General features: G+C 36.2%; 1 protein-coding gene and 2 pseudogenes across 1 annotated transcript; 1 reads left to right on the forward strand and 2 right to left on the reverse strand.

Annotated features, from left to right (window-relative positions):
• Positions 1–372: 372 nt before the first annotated feature.
• Positions 373–5,927, forward strand: LOC120115552 (annotated as a pseudogene).
• A 247-nt stretch (positions 5,928–6,174) lies between these two features.
• LOC120115592 lies at positions 6,175–10,100 on the reverse strand (annotated as a pseudogene).
• Positions 10,101–12,099: 1,999 nt separating this feature from the next.
• On the reverse strand, positions 12,100–17,004 carry LOC120115553 (wall-associated receptor kinase 2-like). The gene is made up of 6 exons (XM_039136226.1): positions 16,649–17,004; positions 16,125–16,464; positions 15,977–16,013; positions 12,635–12,692; positions 12,449–12,564; positions 12,100–12,302 (listed from the first exon to the last, which is right to left on the reverse strand). Exons 1-6 carry the CDS (start codon positions 17,002–17,004, stop codon positions 12,100–12,102), a joined length of 1,110 nt encoding a protein of 369 aa, XP_038992157.1.
• Between the last annotated feature and the right edge of the window lie 1,631 nt (positions 17,005–18,635).

The following is an 18,635-nucleotide window of genomic DNA, read 5'->3' on the forward strand; positions in this document are numbered from 1 at the left end:
TATTTTTACATAAATTATATAAAATTTAATATAAATTAAAATTAAAATAATACATAATATATTTAAATACCCAAGTAATATATTATCAACAAATAGATATTTTATATAAATAATTTTTCTTTAAATATTTAGAATTTCACTTGTTAAAAAAATATAAAACAAGGATAATTTGGTAAAATATACATTCCAGTAATCTTTTATTCATTCAACCAAACATTGTAATCTTATATTCCTGCCAAACCAACCAAACACAATAATGTAACATTCTCAGTAATCTTATTCTCTGATAATCTTTTATTCTCACTGATAATTTTACATTCCGTGAACCAAACGCACCCTAAGAGATTTTGAATTAGGGCACGACATCTTGTGGATTGATATACCTCGTATTGGTTGTGCAATGATGCAGTGAAAGATGTCAAGAAGGTGATGGAAAGAAATTCTCCGAAGCAAATCAGTGCAGCAATTGAGAATTTGTTGAAAACTGGAAGATTGATAACACAAACAGGTTTAGATTTACAGCAGGTCAGCTCTTTCATTCATCTCTAACTTTGAATTATATGTGTGTATTTCAAATTATTGTACAGTAGAAAATTATTAATGAGCTTTCTTTTGTTTCATTAGAGGGCTGGTTTCACGGTTCAGGCAGAGAGGCTTAACTACCATCAATTCATTTCGTTCTTTCGGTCCGTTCATCGCGGGGCTTCGTTTGCCGGACTTCGTACGACCAGTGTTCGGAAGTTGCTACCTGAGTATGCATCTGCTTGCCAACATTAGGGGTGTAAACGAGCCGAGTCGAGCTCGAGTATTGCTGAGCTTGACTCGGCTCGAAAACTCTTAAATGGAGCTCGAGTCAACTCGAAAACTCGCGAGCTTAAAATTTTCAAGCTCGACTCAAACTCGAAATCCTGAATTGAAGCTCGTGAGCAGCTCCAAAAGGCTCGAAATGAAGAAAAAAATTCTTAAACTTAACTCGATTGAAGTCTCAAACTCGAACCTGAACCTTAAATACATAAAAATCTTATTATATTTTTAAAAAAATCATTACATAAATATTAATATTATTAATAATTTATTTTTTTTAAAATAAAATCTTAATATATTATATTTTCGAGCAGCTCACGAGCTGTTCGAGTCGAATATCAAGTAGTTCATTTTGGCTCATTAAGAACTCGAGTTGAGCTCGAGCTCGGATCGAGTCCATTCGATCCGAGAATTTATCGAGCCTTGATCGAGTCAATCTCAAATAACTCGCGATATATCTCGTCTCATTTACAGTCCTAGCAAACATAGTCATCCATTTGTTTCTGTTTCTTTTGATTTATAGATCTTGGGGATTTCTTTGCCCGGTGCATACTCCTGATGGTGAGCCTTGTGGGTTTCTGAACCACATGACGTGTACTTGCCGTAAGTTTAAATGGAAGTACTCATTAGATGTTTTAGCTTTTTCTTGTCATTGTTAGCCCTATTTTTGTGATTGTTCTTTCTTGTTTCTGCATGAACCAAGAGATTCTAGAGGTTAACGAATAATTATTATTCTTAAAAGTTCCAGTTTCGAGTATGAACAAGTCCATCCACGTACAAGTGTGACCTCTGACATGTTACAGGGATTCAAAATTTAAGGGCTTCACATTTTGAAAAAATTTATGCTAATGCAAAAGAAATTGTAAAATAATTATTTTTCTGCACGCGTGAAGAAAACTTAATGAAAATGTCAGTCATTTTAATTTCTACATAAATTCTCTCCTCATCAATTTTATGTCCTCTACATCAACCAAAAAAACTCTTGATATTCGTTATTAATTCTCATGGCAAGATTTAATAAAAAAAATCAAATCCTAAAACGCTGAATTTTGATATTTTATAATTTTGTTTTATTATAAAATATTTTAAGAGTCTCATTATAAAAAGTAGTATAGGGCGTACACATTCTTAGGGATTGACCTATATACGACGTTTTTAGGGATATTTGAACATCAATTGTCAAATGATTGAGACAAAATTATAAAATATCAAAATTCAGCGTATTAGGATTTGAACATCTTTTGGGAGTCTCGTCAGTAGGATCCTACCGCCGTGGTGAAATATTTTTTTCTTTTCTAGCCATAAAGGAAAAGGAACAAAAATATACATGCTTGTGCTTTTTTATTTCTTATCAGAAAATTGGTAAATTCTAGATGTGTTATTCTTGTGTATTTGACATGTAATTTCTTGGTTTAATTCAGGAATCACATCGTACTACGACACACAGGGAAATACTAGAAAATATTTTGAAATAAGAAGGGCTATTTTTGTTGTTCTAGTTGAGGAAGGAATGATACCTTCATTGCCAAAAGTTGATCATGTTGGACCTTCTCAAGCTCTTCCTGTTCTTTTAGATGGTTGTGTTATTGGCTCTTTATCATCTGGTAAAGGTGATCACGTTGTTGCAAATTTGCGGAAACGGAAAGTGCCAGTGTGTTTTTAGGCCTGCAAATGAACCGATCGAATACGAACGATAGTATGTTCATGTTCGTTCGTTTAACTTTAACCGAACAAACAAATGATCCCTTTATTCTAGTTCATTTTTTATGGAATTCATTTAAAATTTTGTATATTGTACATCAGATCCCTGATGACTTGGAAGTGGGATATGTTCCTTTGAGCTTGGGTGGAACATATCCTGGTTTGTACCTGTTCACTTTTCCATCAAGATTCATTATGCCAGTCAGAAATATTTCTAGCCCTTCTGCAGATGGAAAGGATATCGAACTTATTGGGCCATTTGAACAGGTGAATTCAGCTCTCTTCTGGCATTACATCTTTATCATTTATATGTTCAAATTTCAGACTTCATTCACATCGACCATTTATAAATTCTAAGTTGCAGACATGAAATATTATTCTGTTTTGCAGGTTTTCATGGAAATAAAATGTGCAGATGGAGGGGATGAAGGAAGAAGTACTACTTTCCCTGCAACTCATGAAGAAATCATGCCAACTGCAATGCTTAAGTGGTTGCTAATCTTACACCTTGGTCCGACCATAATCAAAGTCCACGTAACATGTACAAGTGCCAGGTTTTTTACCATCTTCCTAAAAGGTATAATGACAAAATCATCCCCATCTGTGCAAATGATCACGATCTCTGTTTTTTTAAGCATTTTAACTCTCAACAGTCTAATTTTTTTTATCAAGATACCCTTGTTAGAAGGAAACTTTTAGTTGACTAACGGTCAACACATATTACCGACGTGATATTTTTACATGTGCTTAATTACTAACGTGGTGTATGTCACATCACCCATAGTTATGATGTGTTATGTGTCATGTTATCCATAGTGATGACATGGTATGTACCATGTAAGTAATTAAGTACATTTGAAAATGTTATGTCGACAACATTTGTTGACCGTTAGTCAACTATTGATTTCCTTCCGGTAAGGATTTTTTTTTCCAGAAGTTGAAACCTTGAAAGTTAAAATGCTAAAAAAAAAGAACAGAAGTCAAAGTGACAATTTGTATGAGAATCGAAGATAATTTTATCATTATGCCTTTCAAGATTGTATTCTATGATTAAATGTTCAATATTTTACTCTCCACTACATTTGTGTTTGTAGATGGCAAAACAAACAATGGCCTTTTCTTTACATGCACTTCTGCACGTGCAGATCAAAAGCTGTATCACCTTCAGTTCTTTCTCCTTTCGTTCTTTGTTCCTTTCTGGTTTACAGCTTGTATTGTGTAGATACAACATGGAGGATGCCATGATTTTAACAAGCCATCTGTGGAACGTGGAATGTGTCATGGAAAAATAGACCAGGTTTGCTCTTTTCCCTTGCTGCATTTTTTATTGCTTTTGTTTCTCATCTTTTTAGTTATAAGTATTCCAACTTATAGAACCAATATCGATATAGGGACAGATACGGAACGTGAAACAATAATTTCCAAAGTTTTATGGTACGGGTACGGCAAGGGCATATTAAATATAACTAAATTTTAAAATTAGTAATTACTACAAAATCACGTATTATACTCGTATCTAATTTTCTGCTTGTACTATCTTCGTTTAACGAAAATATCTTGAGTTTCCAACATCCGATTGAGGCGTATCAAGATTTAATAGAAAGAAAACTGAAAGACAGTTCATACGTAATAAGACATCTCAACCCAGAAATGTCCGAATCTTATCTGAAAATCCGTTGTAAGTCAGCTGATATTCCAAGCTTCAAAATCAACTTCAATTTCTTATTCAAAATCATTTTTATTTATTATTTTTAAGTTAAATATAAAAAATAACTCTAGGCATGCGTGTGAAGATCAAACGTTGTCCCTGGACATCTTTGAAAATCTCTTCAACATATCCAACTAATTCTAGTTATACACCCTTTAACATGGGATCTTTAGTACATATCTAAAATGTATCCGCCCATATCAATCTCGGAGACTATTGGGTACTCAAAAAACGGTACTAAATTACTGTACTCCTGCAACATAGACCAAATCTTTATGAGACTGATCAATTTGCTCTTTATTGCAGGTCAAGATTAACATATTACTATTTATAATCGTCAGGATTTAAACATCCAACCTTTTTTTTTATATGCGACTTGTACTATCGTTTATCCTAGTGTTGGTAGACGGAAACAATAGACTTGTGTGATCGTAAGAGCAAGTCGGATCGAGGACAAACAATTTTCAAAAGAGAACATTCAGATAAAGCAATATCTTGTTTTGTTGATTCGGATGGACTTCCATTTATGGGGCGGGTTAGCTTCTTTTATGTAATTTATTCCTTTCATTATTCAATGAGGTAAAACTCAGACTCTGCTGCTATTATTTGTTGTCCAACTCATTGGTGGAAATTTTCAGGTGATACATGGAAATGAACCTTACTGGAGTACCATTAATCAGGTCACAAATTCAAAGAGAACTTACACCCGTAAGGGTTCAGAAGTGGCTATTGTTGACTATGTTGCTGTTGATACGAAAAATAAGCAGCAGCTTCAGAAGGTAAGCAACACATCATCTTTCATGGTCACCTATTAGGGTATAAATAAACAGAGCATTCGAATAACTGTTTATGAACCGTTTTATAAAGTTCTTTTATGTTTGTTTATTAAGTTTTTCTATTTTGAGTAGGTCAATATTCATTTCCGACATCCAAGAAACCCTGTCATTGGTGACAAATTTAGCAGCATACATGGGAAGAAAGGTGTTTGCTCTCAGTTGTGGCCTGATATCGATATGCCGTTCTCTGGAGTTACAGGAATGCGCCCTGATCTTATAATCAATCCTCATGCGTTTCCGTCGAGAATGACGATCGGAATGCTTGTGGAATCCGTTGCTGCCAAGGTACTAAATGCACTATATGCTTAATCCATGCTTGTGGCATTGAAACATGGATTCTAATATATTTGTATCACAGGGAGGAAGCTTACGTGGGAAATTTGTGGATGCAAAACCATTTTCCGATGCAATCAAGGGAGCTGATGGAAAGACCGAAACAGGGTCCGAGTCTCTTATTGATGAACTCGGTTCCATGTTAAGAGCTCGTGGGTTCAATTACCATGGAGCAGAGCTAACATGCGAGATATTCATAGGCCCTGTTTATTATCAGCGTCTTAGACACATGGTTTCTGACAAGTATCAGATTCGTGCCACCGGACAAGTTGATTATATAACCCAACTGCCGATCAAAGGAAGAAAGCGCGGTGGAGGTATTCGTTTCGGGGAGATGGAACGAGACTCTATGCTTGCTCATGGAGCTGCATACTTATTACATGATAGGCTCCATACATGTTCCGATTACCACATTGCAAATGTCTGCTCTGTGTGTGGAAGCATCCTTACTCCCGCGATTCTCCATACACAAAAATCGAGTCGTTAGAGAGATCAGCGGGTTGCCTCCCGGGCGGGCTCCAAAGAAGGTTATGACGAGACATTGAGAATTAGTATTAAAACGACAGTGAAATGCAATTGTTATGATGAGATGTGGACTAAACCGTAAGAGTTCAATTGAGGGGCAAAAATATGTTGATTTTATTTAGTGATTAATTTGGAGGATCAAATGTCAATTATCCCAAGAGAGGGCACATTAATGGCCTAGTAACATGAAGATGAAAAAATAACTAAAACTTGATTCATAAATCTGCAAAACTGGGTTCTAAAATTGGACCCCAAAAAAAAGGCCTTGGACAGAACAGTGTCAACAATTCGGTATCAAGCAGAAAAGATTTGTTGCTAAAACTAAATCTACAATTCCAAGAGCATTGTCCTGCAAAGTGTTGAAAGCAGAGGGTTCATCACCACCTATTGTTTGGTGGTTTAACCTTATAAATACGAACTATCCAGTTCGATGTCGTAAACGCCTCTTCCAAGTGCTCCAGTTTAATGTCTTTATTTCCGATTTCAACGCCTCGAGCTCGATCATATCTGCAATATTAGAACACAGTCAAAAAAATTAGCATTATAGCTGCTATAATACCACATCCCTTTCTCCAATAGATATACCCCCATGAAATACAAAACCGGACCAGAAGCCAGTGGCAAAGCATTTATTTGCATCTAATATTAAAATCTTACTTGTAATTAATAAATTGAATCTTAAACTCTTGATTTTATATAAAAATCATCTCGTTGATATTTAATATTTATTTCACATCAAGTTACGGTTTAAACATTAATATTTATATATATATATATATGCACACACCAAAACCAACAAGTCGACTTCAGTATATATACATGTGGAGATGTACTACCAATAAGTTGAAAACGATATGCTTACCCAGAGGTTTGCCATATTCTGTCAGCATCTCTCCAAACCGATAGTAACATAGCTTGTACCTGAAAGTAGAGATAAAAAAGTATAACAAAGATTTTCAACATCCAAAATCACTAGAGCACCAAAGAATGAATACATACATATATCATATACCAAATGAGAGAAATGATATCTTAGAGATCTTACATGAGGCAATTCAACATTTTATGAGCTGCGCCTTTATCAACACGATATTCACCATTAACGAGGTAATCAGGTTCCTTAATTACAGGGAACACTCCACCTCCGATTCTCACCATCCATAAAAATCTATTTGCCAATAATATATAATTAGAATACGGTAATCGCGCTTCCAAAAGGACAGAAGAAAAACGGAACTTGGGAAACCCAAAACAAAAGATTACGATGACAGCATTAGCACAGAGACCGTAGAAAACCACTTCTATATGACCAAAACAGCTTCCATGATTTGAAGAAAAGAAACATTCAAGGCACCTTTTACACGATGCATTAGGTTGCAGCATTCAGAGACAAAAGTAATATATAAAATAAGAGTAATTTCCGGTCTTACTTGTTAATGTCGTCGGATGAATAACCTGTAACACCTCCAAAGACAACTAATACATAATCCACGTCAAGGGATCTCATTATCTCAATAGCCTCGTCTTCATAAGATGACATTGCACGCCCAACCGTGGCGATATGCGTATTATTCCAAGTGTTGTTGTCAACAATAACAGTTCTGTTTCCCATGGCAGTTATTTGATACCCATAATCCCACCAGGACATCACCTTAGCATCTGGAGGAGTATTTTGCCGAAGCCAAAAATAGGCTTCACGATAATCATCAAAAATAACTCTGTTCCCGTGGGCACCTCTCGCAGCCAACACAATTGAAGGAGAAGAGTACGCTTCTGATGTGACCCATGTACAGTGGGTAGCGTACTTACTAAGCAAATAAAAGGCACCAAAGAGCAGTGCAATCGCCCCATTTTTCTGGAAAGGCTGGGATTGGTCGAGTAAAGCCTGCTTGGAAAACAAGGAAGATCATTATTTCTTGGGTTTACCCCCAAACAAATTCATAACATGTTTTAAGTCGCGACTTATTAGGCCGGGATTAGCTCCTTTAGCAAAAAGCCAAAAACAAAAGCACCAAAACAAATTCTTGCACGACGTGTTAGAACAAAGCAGGCAATTTGATGCCAAACACTAATCAACGAATTATACCCACAGTAAAGCTAGAACAAATCTACCCGTGAGGGAGAGTGCGATAAAATGGCAGGGAGATGTTACCTTCGAAGATGCCTTTGAGCTGCTACTTCCCTTAGTGGAGCCAGTTTGGACACCCTTGTTCTTCGACCTCAACAACACAGTCAAGTTCTTCACAGTAGCGGAAACAGCAATAGCACTAATAAGACAAACGGCAGGTGTGGCAACAAGAATCAATCGAACCATAACACCGGCAAAATACATGCTTGTCAGACCATACATGACAATAAATAGTGGCATCTGACAACCGCTTGAAACAGAAATAAAGACCGGCTGGGAAAAGGAAAAGCAGGATATGGAAATCAAACATGAAAGATGACCACGCCGTTGGCTGATGCTCGGAGACAGATGCAATAATAGGGATGTGATCCTTGGCATAGGTTGGATCCAGCAAAGAGTAAAACCTTCCTGTCCAAGGTGAAATATAACCAGATAACATGCCTAATCCCAAAGCAATAGTGCCCACAGCGACTGCACATGTCACGGTGATCCTCAAAAAAGCTTGGAACAATTTTGTGTCACTTAACATGTGCTTCACCCAATCTAAAAAGTAGAAAACCTGCACAAGAAGTCCAAATATGATTAATGTAAAAATCAGAAAACCAAGTCCATTTCATCATATGAAAATAAACTTGGTTTTTTTCCCCTACTTGCAATGACCTTCGGATAACTAGAATGCATGCCAAGAAGAATTATCCCACTCAAAAACAGGTTTCACTGAAAACTAAAGTTCCTTTCCTATGTTACCTTCAACTTTTGATGATAAAAAACACTAGTTCCACTAAAATGGAATAAACCAAACATCGGAAAAGAAATTCCCTCCAGTTTATGCTTGTGCTTAGACTTAGTAATTATTATACCCTTGTCATGTTCAACTATATTATCGGGTCATAATCATATTTGATTTAAGATTTTTATACTTGAAAATATTTTGATACACTAATAATTCATATTATATAGGTTTAGCGACATTCATGTATCGGTTTTTGTTCTGATCATCGCATAAGTAAAACATAAACCAATTGTTTCAACTAGATCAATGCTACAAAAAATCATAATGCTAGGCTAGAAAAATAAAAGAAACAGCTCGAAATATCATGCAAACCTGCAACAAGAAGAAGACTCCCATGGCGGCCATATGTTCACCAGACTGCACATGTTGAAACCCAACAAACCGAATCTGCATAGCAAGCAACATTCCCAAAACATACATACAATTATACGCAACATATAATCTCATCGAATACCTCCCGGTAATCAAAAGCACCAGTACATATAGTGGGATCAAGTTAATAATGAAAACATATCCTCCCCAGGCTGAAACCATGTAAAAATAACCGAAAGCCGAAGCCAAACTCCAAGCCAACGATCCCGTATTAACCGCCTTCACAAACAAGTAAAACGTGGAAAGCAAGGCGAAAATGGCGACCCCTTCATTATCATAAGAACCGGCGACGGACCTCGATATGTAACCGGACACACGGCGATCAGAATGGCGGCAACGAGTCCGGCGCCGGTATCCCAGATTTCTTTCCCGAAGAAATAAGCGACTAGGGTAGTATTCGAAGCGAAAAACGGGGCGGTCAAAACGCAGACCTCGCGGATATGGACGGCGAAACGGAGGAAATGGAGGATGCGATAAATGAAAACGGCGGTCACCATGAGACCGGGGTAAAGCGTGCCACCGACGATTCGGCCTAAAGGGTACCAGCTTTCGTAGTCGAACCAGTTCCAGAAATCGTAAAACCCATTTTGGGTGAGGTAAAGAGTGGTGCGATAATTGAAGTATGGGTCGAATTCATGGATCATGGATTCATAACGAAGAACAGAGAAAAGACGGGTAATGAAGGCTAAAATGTAGACGAGACAGAGGATCGAGACGCGGATCAAGAGTTCTTGTTGCTTGGTTTTGAGTTTGAACGACTTTACCAGATCTGAAATGGGCATGTTCGCCATTGTCGACATGGTTTGATTTACTGAAAATTATGGGTCTGGTAAAGTTTTTTTTTTTCTTTTCTAAGGGATCATATCGAGGAAGTGGAAGATGAAAAATTGAAAGATTTGATAACTCAAAACCCTCAAAACACACAAACACTGAGATTGTCGGAAGCAGTTGAAGTTCTGAGTTCTCATAGGACCACTTCTCTGGTCTCAAAAGCTATTCATTGTTTGGGTCTGTTAATGTTAAATTTGGGCTTTTGTACTTTTGTTTTGGTCCAAATTTTAGTTCTTTTCTTGTTGGGTTTTTTTAAGTAAGCAAAGGATCTTAGATTATATGTCGTTTTGTTTGGTATTTAATTATTAAAATTACAAATAATTTTATGATATAAAATTTTATTTTGTTGACTTTTTCATTATTAAAAGTTACAAATAGTCACTTAATTATTTATATGTTTAAATTCATCATTTTATGTTAAAAATTTAGTGGTCGTCTAAGTTTCATGTTAACATGTTGCTGAAATATAAAAAATATGATCTCATAATCTTTGAGCTGTATTTTGTGGATCGACTCTCTGTTTATATTATGTCATCGAACTAGTGCTCGAAAGAAACAATGGTATTAACTGACATTATTAAAATATAATTTTATCATATCTCAATTAGCATATTAACATACGGAAAAAGACGAGTTTAGAACATATGAATAGTCAGGTGATTATTTTATAACTTTTAATAGTCGGATGTTCAACAAAAGAATACCATGTAATCAAAAAATCATTTTATAACTTTTTTAATAGTCATGAGATTTAACTAAACACGCTCTACAGTCAAGTAATCATTTGTATACTTTAATTTTTTTTTTATGACTTGAGTGGTTTGTATGCATAGTTAGACTAGCAAACTCCTCCAAATCTTAGGCAATAGGTTATAAATATCTAATTTATTTTTTAATTCGGATATTTTATATTTAGAATATATTAGAATTCAGTTATTTTAAAAAATCAGACATAAAATAATAGATATATTAACCTTTAAATATCTATTATCAGAATTCGATTTTTATAATACAAAACTGTTATTTTTTATGGTTTAATATAAAATAGTGAAATCTGATTTTGATATTCAAAAATTTTTATGTATTTTTCTTTTTAATTTCTTAAGGAATCCGTTAAGAAGAGTATAATGATTAATCCTCCACGATCAATAAGTCTAAAGGAATAGACACTAGTCACTAGAATTTATATTCTGAAGATATATGTTAGAGCCAAAGATCTCAATTGATCTAATTATTGAAAGGAATTACTCAGATCTATGTGCGCAGCACAGCTCTTGAAAATTGAAGGTGAATGTGTTAATGAAATGTGTATCAATGTAGAGGTCCATAGATATTAACATAAATTCTATGTTCAGATATCTATTTGGTCACTCACATATTACTTTATATATGTCACTCCATTTTTTTTTTTTTGGATCATTCTAACGTTATGTTTTGATTTTTTTAAAAGTTTTCATTGATCCTCAAGTTCATGGGGCAATTCGTAATCAAGTTGTATTCGACGTAAGTGGACGGACATCTGGTGTGATGTAGATGTAATGCTGCAACTGTAATTTTCTGTTGAGAATGAACTAATATCCCAATGCTCAGATTGTGTTGGTTGATTGGTGGGACACAGTCACCTTGACCGCTTCTAAGTATCTCTAGTTCCATGGCCACTTCTTTCATCGTTGGTCTAAGTCTCCCATCCTAGTTTAAGCTTCTTTTGGCAAGTTCAGCAACTGCAACTACCTCATCCTTTAGACCATCTTTCATAACTTCAGCATCAACAATCTCCGGTAGACGATTTTCTTCCATCGTTGACAAAAAATACACGACTAAGCCTCTCGCTTCTTCCGATCTAAATTTCGAGATCTCAATTTGCCCCGTCAGAGCTCGACAATAACCACTCCGAAACTATACACGTCACTTTTTTTTCAGTGAACTGACTTGACCGAAAGTATTCAGGGTCTAAGTACCCGAAAGTCCCTAGCACTTGATCATAGTCAAGTGAGTTTGATCAATGCCTACTAATCTAGAAGTTCCTAAATCTGATACTTTCGCTCTAAACTTCTCATCTAATAGTATGTTACTTGATTTGATATCTCGGTGATAAATGGGGACCGATGCAAACGAGTGAAGGTATGAAACTCGCAACTGCCGCAGCAATGCGCAACCGCATGTCCCATGACCTCGGGTACTCTTCATTTTGGTCATGGATGAAATGAGAAAGGGTTCCATTGGGGATGAATTCATAAACAAGGACAGGTACTTCAGTCTCCAAGCAGCAACCTAATAGCTAGACAACATTCCTGTGATCGATTTGAGAAAGTATAACGATCTCATTGATAAATTGCTCGAGAAACCCTTGGTTTACAGTCATGGATTTCTTTACTGCAACAATTTTCCGGTCCGGCAACATTCCTTTGTAACCATACCTTGGCCACCACGACCTAGGATTCTGTTCTTGTTATATTGATCGGTAGCGGCTTCCAGCTCCTCGGAACTGACTAGTTTTGCTTTATCTAAACCACCATCATTTGAGACAACTTTTCTGAAACAATAACCCCCATTTATTTCAAAGAGTTCTGTTTGAGTTTAATGATCTTTCTCCTCTCCAGTACCTTATAAGCCTCCACACCCCAGCAATTAGAATCAAAATCACTAAACTTGGGCCAAGAACTGCATGAGATCAAAGTAATTGCCACTTATTTGAACAACTCTTACATAATTAATTTGGATCGTATACTAATTATCCTTCCAATTCAGTTTATAGTATTATGATATTAAGATTCAAACTTTAAACGTCGTTTTAGAGATTTAATGTCTTATACGATTAACCTAACTAGTTGTATGAAATATAAAGAATGTAAGTAGCATAGGATTAGATGTACCAACCTAGTAGAGCAAGAATGAGGATACTGTCGGGGCTCGGTTTGATTTGAGTGCAACCTATTCCATTTTTCCAGTCATCACCGTCGAAACCTTTAGAGCATAAACAACTATAGCTTCCAGGTGTGTGTTGAAAAGTCAAGCAAGTAGCCAAAACTTTCAACAATTTTGGCTGGGGATTTTGATGATTTAATGCACCAATTTCGGTATATTTTTTTGTTGATTTTTTTGCTTGGGATTATTGCACTTTAGTCATTGCACTTTAGGATATTTACAAGATTAATACTCAAGCTTCAACTATAAATATCATAACTCATTTAGCTTCAAAACTATCACAAATCATTTATTTCTCCTAATACTAAAGAGTTTAGAGAGTTTTCTTGTAAGTTATGAGTGTTTTGTAAACACTTGTAAATTTTCTCTCTTTAGTAAAAGATCTGCAGCAGTCCGGAGACGTAGGCATAATTGGTTGAACTCCGTTATCAATTTCGGATATTATTTTTCCGCTTTTATTTCGTATTCTCACTAATCTGGTTATAGGGAAATTACTCGTTCTCGTTTTATTTCCCAACAGCTGGCATCAGAGCTTTTGGTGGTGAATTTGGTTCGCAGAAATTGTCAGAAACGATCCAAACGAAGCCAGATTCGAGTGGGAGCGATGGCTGCAGACGAAGGGAAGATGAAAATTGAGAAGTTTGATGGTGCGGACTTTGGCTTTTGGAAGATGCAGATTGAAGATTTTCTGTACCAGAAAAATCTATATCAACCTCTCTCAGGAAAGCAACCAGAGGGCATGAAGAATGAAGATTTGGCTCTTCTCGACAGACAAGCCCTTGGGTTATCCGACTGACGTTATCCCGCAATGTTGCTTTCAACATAGCAAGGAAAAGACCACGACGGGTCTTATGGCGACTCTCTCCAGTATGTATGAGAAGCCATCAGCCTCAAACAAAATTCACTTGATGAGGCAATTATTCAATTTGCGGATGGCGGAAGGGGCATCAGTGGCTCAACACCTAAATGACCACAATACAACCACAACCCAGTTGAGTTCAGTGAAAATTGAATTTGATGATGAAGTTCGAGCTTTAATTCTCTTATCATCTCTACCAGACAGTTGGAATGTTATTGTGACAGCAGTCAGCAGCTCGTCGGGAAACAGTAAATTGAAATTCGACGATGTTCGGGATCTGGTATTGAGTGAAGAATTCGACGGAGGGAATCGGGTGAAACATCAACCTCCTCAGCCTTGCACACGGAGTCTAGAGGAAGAACTTCAGAAAAAATTTAAATCGTGGCAGATCGAAATCCAGAATGGGAAAATCAAGAATGGGAAAGAAAGATTTTACCTGTTATAATTGTGGCAAAAAGGTCACTTTAAAAGAGATTGTCGAGCACCGAAAAAAGATATTGGCGCACAGGAATCTGCCAACATGACAGAGGAGATAGGTGATGCCATGATTCTAAGCGTCAAACTGTCCGATTAAATCATGGATCTTGGATTCATGGGCATCTTTCCACTCCACCCTATGCCAAGAAATCATGGAGAACTATGTCAGTGTGATTTTGGGAAGGTTCATCTAGCTGATGATGAACCTTGAAGATCGTCGGAAAATGAGACATCCGATTAAAGTTGCTAAACCAGACTACCTGGACGCTGAAAGGAGTGAGACATATTCCTGGCCTCAAAAGAAATTTGATTTCTGTAAGACAGCTTGATGGAGAAGATATAGTACAACCTTTTTAGGCTATGAATGAAAGATTACCAATGGATCACTCGTCATTGCTCGTGGTAAGAAGACGGTACTCTCTATGTAACCTCAAATTTAGAGAATATCATTGCAGTAGCAGATGCTAATGGAAAATCAAACCAATGGAACCAAAGGCTTGGCCATGAGCGAGAAAGGGATGAAAACACTTTTGTCAAAAGGGAAGCTGTCGGATCTAAAGAATATAGATCGAACTATGCGAGGATTGCATCTTTGACAAACAAAACAAAGTCAATTTTGCAAAGATTGGCAAGACACCCAAGGCAGAAAAGTTAAGGCAGAAAAGTTAGAGTTGGTTCATACTGATATATGAGACCATCTTCAGTTCCATCTCTTGCAAGCTCACTATATTATGTCACCTCCATCGATGATTCTACAAGGAATATGTGGGTTTATTTTTTGAAGAAGAAATCAGAAGTCTTTGATACCTTCAAAAAATAGAAGGTCGTGGAAAATGAGACTGGTGAAACAAAGGAATTTGCTGAGTTTGAGGAGATTTCTGTAAATGATGTTCAGATCAATCCTAAAGCTGTTCAAGAAGAACCAGGCACATCAAAACTGAGACGCTTCTCCAGAATTCCTAAACCAACCCAGCGTTATTCACCTTCTTTGCACTACTTGTTGTTGACTGACAATGGTGAACCAGAGTGCTATGATGAAGCAATACAGGTGGAGGATTCAGGTGGGAGTATTCCATGAAAGATGGACTCGCTTATGTCAACAAAGACGGTAACTACGGAAAAATTGAAGTTGTGTTCAACTTCAGTTGGCATGCTAGAATAACAAGACCACAAATTGTTGCATCGATCAAGTGTGAAGACATATTAAAATCAGTCTTCAAGTGGGAGATTGTTGAAAGTCAAGCAAGTAGGCCAAATTTTCAACAATTTTGGCTGGGGATTTCGGTGATTTAATGCACCGATTCGGTGTTGTTTTTTGTTGATTTTTTTGCTTAGGATTATTGCACTTTAGTCATTGCACTTTAGTCATTGTACTTTGGGGTATTTACAAGATTAGTCCTCAAGTTTCAACTATAAATACCCTAACCCCATTTAGCTTCAAAACTAATACTAAAGAGTTTAGAGAGCTTTCTTGTGAGTTGTGAGTGTTTTGTAACACCTGTAAATTTTTTCTCTTTAGTAAAAGATCTGCAGCAGTCTGGAGACGTAGGTATAATTGGCTAAACTCCGTTATCAATTTCGGGAATTATTTTTTCCGCTTTTATTTCGCATTCTCACTAATCTGGTTATAGGGAAATTACTCGTTCTCGTTTTATTTCCCACAGTGTGTTATGACATATTCCACCTCTACTACAAGGCTTCAGTCTCGCATTCCTTAATATCTGCAAATTTTCAACATTTCAAACCAGAAAAAGGATTTTGAGCACAAAGTTAAAAATAGAAAATTTCATCAAATTGAATATGTAACGGAGGAGAAATTGATATTTCGTTACCTTGACAGCCGAGATAAGGGTTACCCTGAAACCGTCAACACACTTGCACAAATATCCGTCGTTATTATCTGGATCTATGCAAGCACTATGTGCCTTGCAAGCATAATTTTGTGGATCCTTTTGAGCTTCTGTGCAATTTTGGTTCCCGATTGTCCAATCAAGAATACGTGGGAATTCCCTTTGGTTGAAATTAGTGTCATTAAGATCTGAAACAGAGAACTTGTGGGCTCCATCTTCTACTATGAATCCATAGTTGCAAGGATTGAAACTCAGCACACCGGAATGGTTCCCAAGGTTATTGAAATAGAATTGATAACTCCACAATCCTTTTGAGAGCCGTCTGGCAGCACCCGATGCCAGAGCAAGACCCGTTTATCACATCAGTAGCACTGCTACAAAATGTTAAACATCCGTCAAATATCGGGGCCTGCTATTGGCGTAGTACAAGTATGCAATAGTGTCGCAACCGATGGCCGTGAACTTGTTTGGTATGAGATATGACGAATTCTCTGAGGTGGTGATACCCTGAACTTCCCGAGTCATGTCCCGATGAATTATAACAGTAGTAACCGATGTTCCCAGAAGAGGTAACAAACACATAACCATCGAGAGAGATGTGGAGAAGTCGAATTTCGGCATAACCGCCGCCAGGGACGGGATAACTTAAGAATGCTCTTGGGAGATTGAGGGTGGTGTCACAACGAATGAAATGTCTGCTACTGATGTTGCAACTTTCACCTGTTCCAAAAGGGTATGGGATGCTGATATTTCCGCAAAGGCTTTGGCAACCAGGTTTTGATTGAGATGCTACTGAAGCTGTTGCAAGTGTTAATGCCACTGCAAACAGAGCTACCTCCTTCAACATACAAATAAAGGCCATCACCCTCTCTCTTTCGGCTATTTCAACACATCTGAATAATGGATTGTAACTTATAGGAATTGCATATATGAAGATTAATTAATTAATTAATTAATTGCCGTTTTGGCTGCTCCGTCTTTCCATTTAATAATATAATTATAATGTTTAATTCCAAAATTCAATTATTATTTTATGACTTAATAGCTAGAGATGACATACGGGTATAATTTCGTGAATTTCATACCGCACATGCTTCAATTAAGGTGGAGAAGAGTATAAAGTTAGTGGATAGTGGGTGTAAGTCATATTCGCCATGGATTAGGTAGTTGGTGAGTTTAAGACATTAGTCGTCCTGCATCCGCCCACCCATTAAGTATTTACCATATAAATTTTGGACCATTATGAAATTTAAGTATAATTTCAGAGATTTTATATGAATCTTAAGATTTGTCCAACACTCGTCCCTTTTTTTTTCCTTATCAATAAAAAAGTAGGGAAAAACTAAATCATATATCACCGAACTTTAAGCATTGTATAATTATATCATTAAACTTTTAATTTTACCAATTATAACATTGACTCTGATTTTCATTTTAATTATACAACTGGACCGTTAAATCGTTAACAATCGGATCAAAACGATATCGTTTGCTGAGTGTTTACGTCGACATCCTTCAATCATGTTAACAACATTCAACCACATCATCGTGCCATTAATCGTTTCAGCAAACTAATACTAGAGAGACAATCTGAGAAAAAATAGTGACGGTCAAATTGAATTTAAACTAAAAGTAAGGAGAAAATTAACTCTTAAACCTTTTTTTTTTATAGATGTCACTGTCTTCAAGGACAGTTTTAGAGTCGAGCCTGTTGGTCCCAATGTGTGAAGTCTTCTTTTGAAATTGTGCGGATACTTATTCTTTTACATTATTCAAATGTTTAACTTAAATTAAATTACTTATTTATAGTTCTATATTACTCGAATCAAACAAATTATAAACGACATTCTCCAAGACATTGTTTGGACGGTTATAGCCAAACGCGTCGCTTGCCCGTTAGCCATTATATTAACACTTTTTCTCTTATTCCTCTCCTCCTTTTCTTGGGAATTTCAGGGAAAGATGTAGTTGATGAGTATATAAATGGTAAACATTCATATCTTACCTATGAACATTATTATACCCTGGAGATGGTTTCTGGGGTTCATTAAAACAACATATTATTGTTAAGATCTTATACTGATCTTTCGGCTTATTGGATCTCGCATCCTGCATGGATCCCGAATCGACTAAAACGTATAAAAAAAACACCTCCAACAAGTTCATGATAGTCATAATAATCATATTGATACGCGTACACAGTGATGAATCCAGAAAAATTTTATAGACTGAACCAATATAACATAATACAAATTTTATACATATAATTTGAGCACATACCATTAAAAAATAACAATGATATTAACATAATTTTTTATAATTATTTTTCAATCATGGCATGTTATTATCTTATGATGATACATCAAGATCACCGCTAATTTTTAAAGATGAGAGACCAAAACATAAGAAAATGTAACATTAAGTGTGATTTAAAATAATAATAGTTGAGTGACTAAATAAAAACTAACTAATAAAGGGTGACTTAATAAGCAA

Source organism: Hibiscus syriacus, unplaced genomic scaffold (genome assembly GCF_006381635.1).
Source record: "Hibiscus syriacus cultivar Baekdansim isolate YM2019G1 unplaced genomic scaffold, ASM638163v2 tig00110266_pilon, whole genome shotgun sequence".
In the NCBI taxonomy this organism is placed as follows: Eukaryota; Viridiplantae; Streptophyta; class Magnoliopsida; order Malvales; family Malvaceae; genus Hibiscus; species Hibiscus syriacus.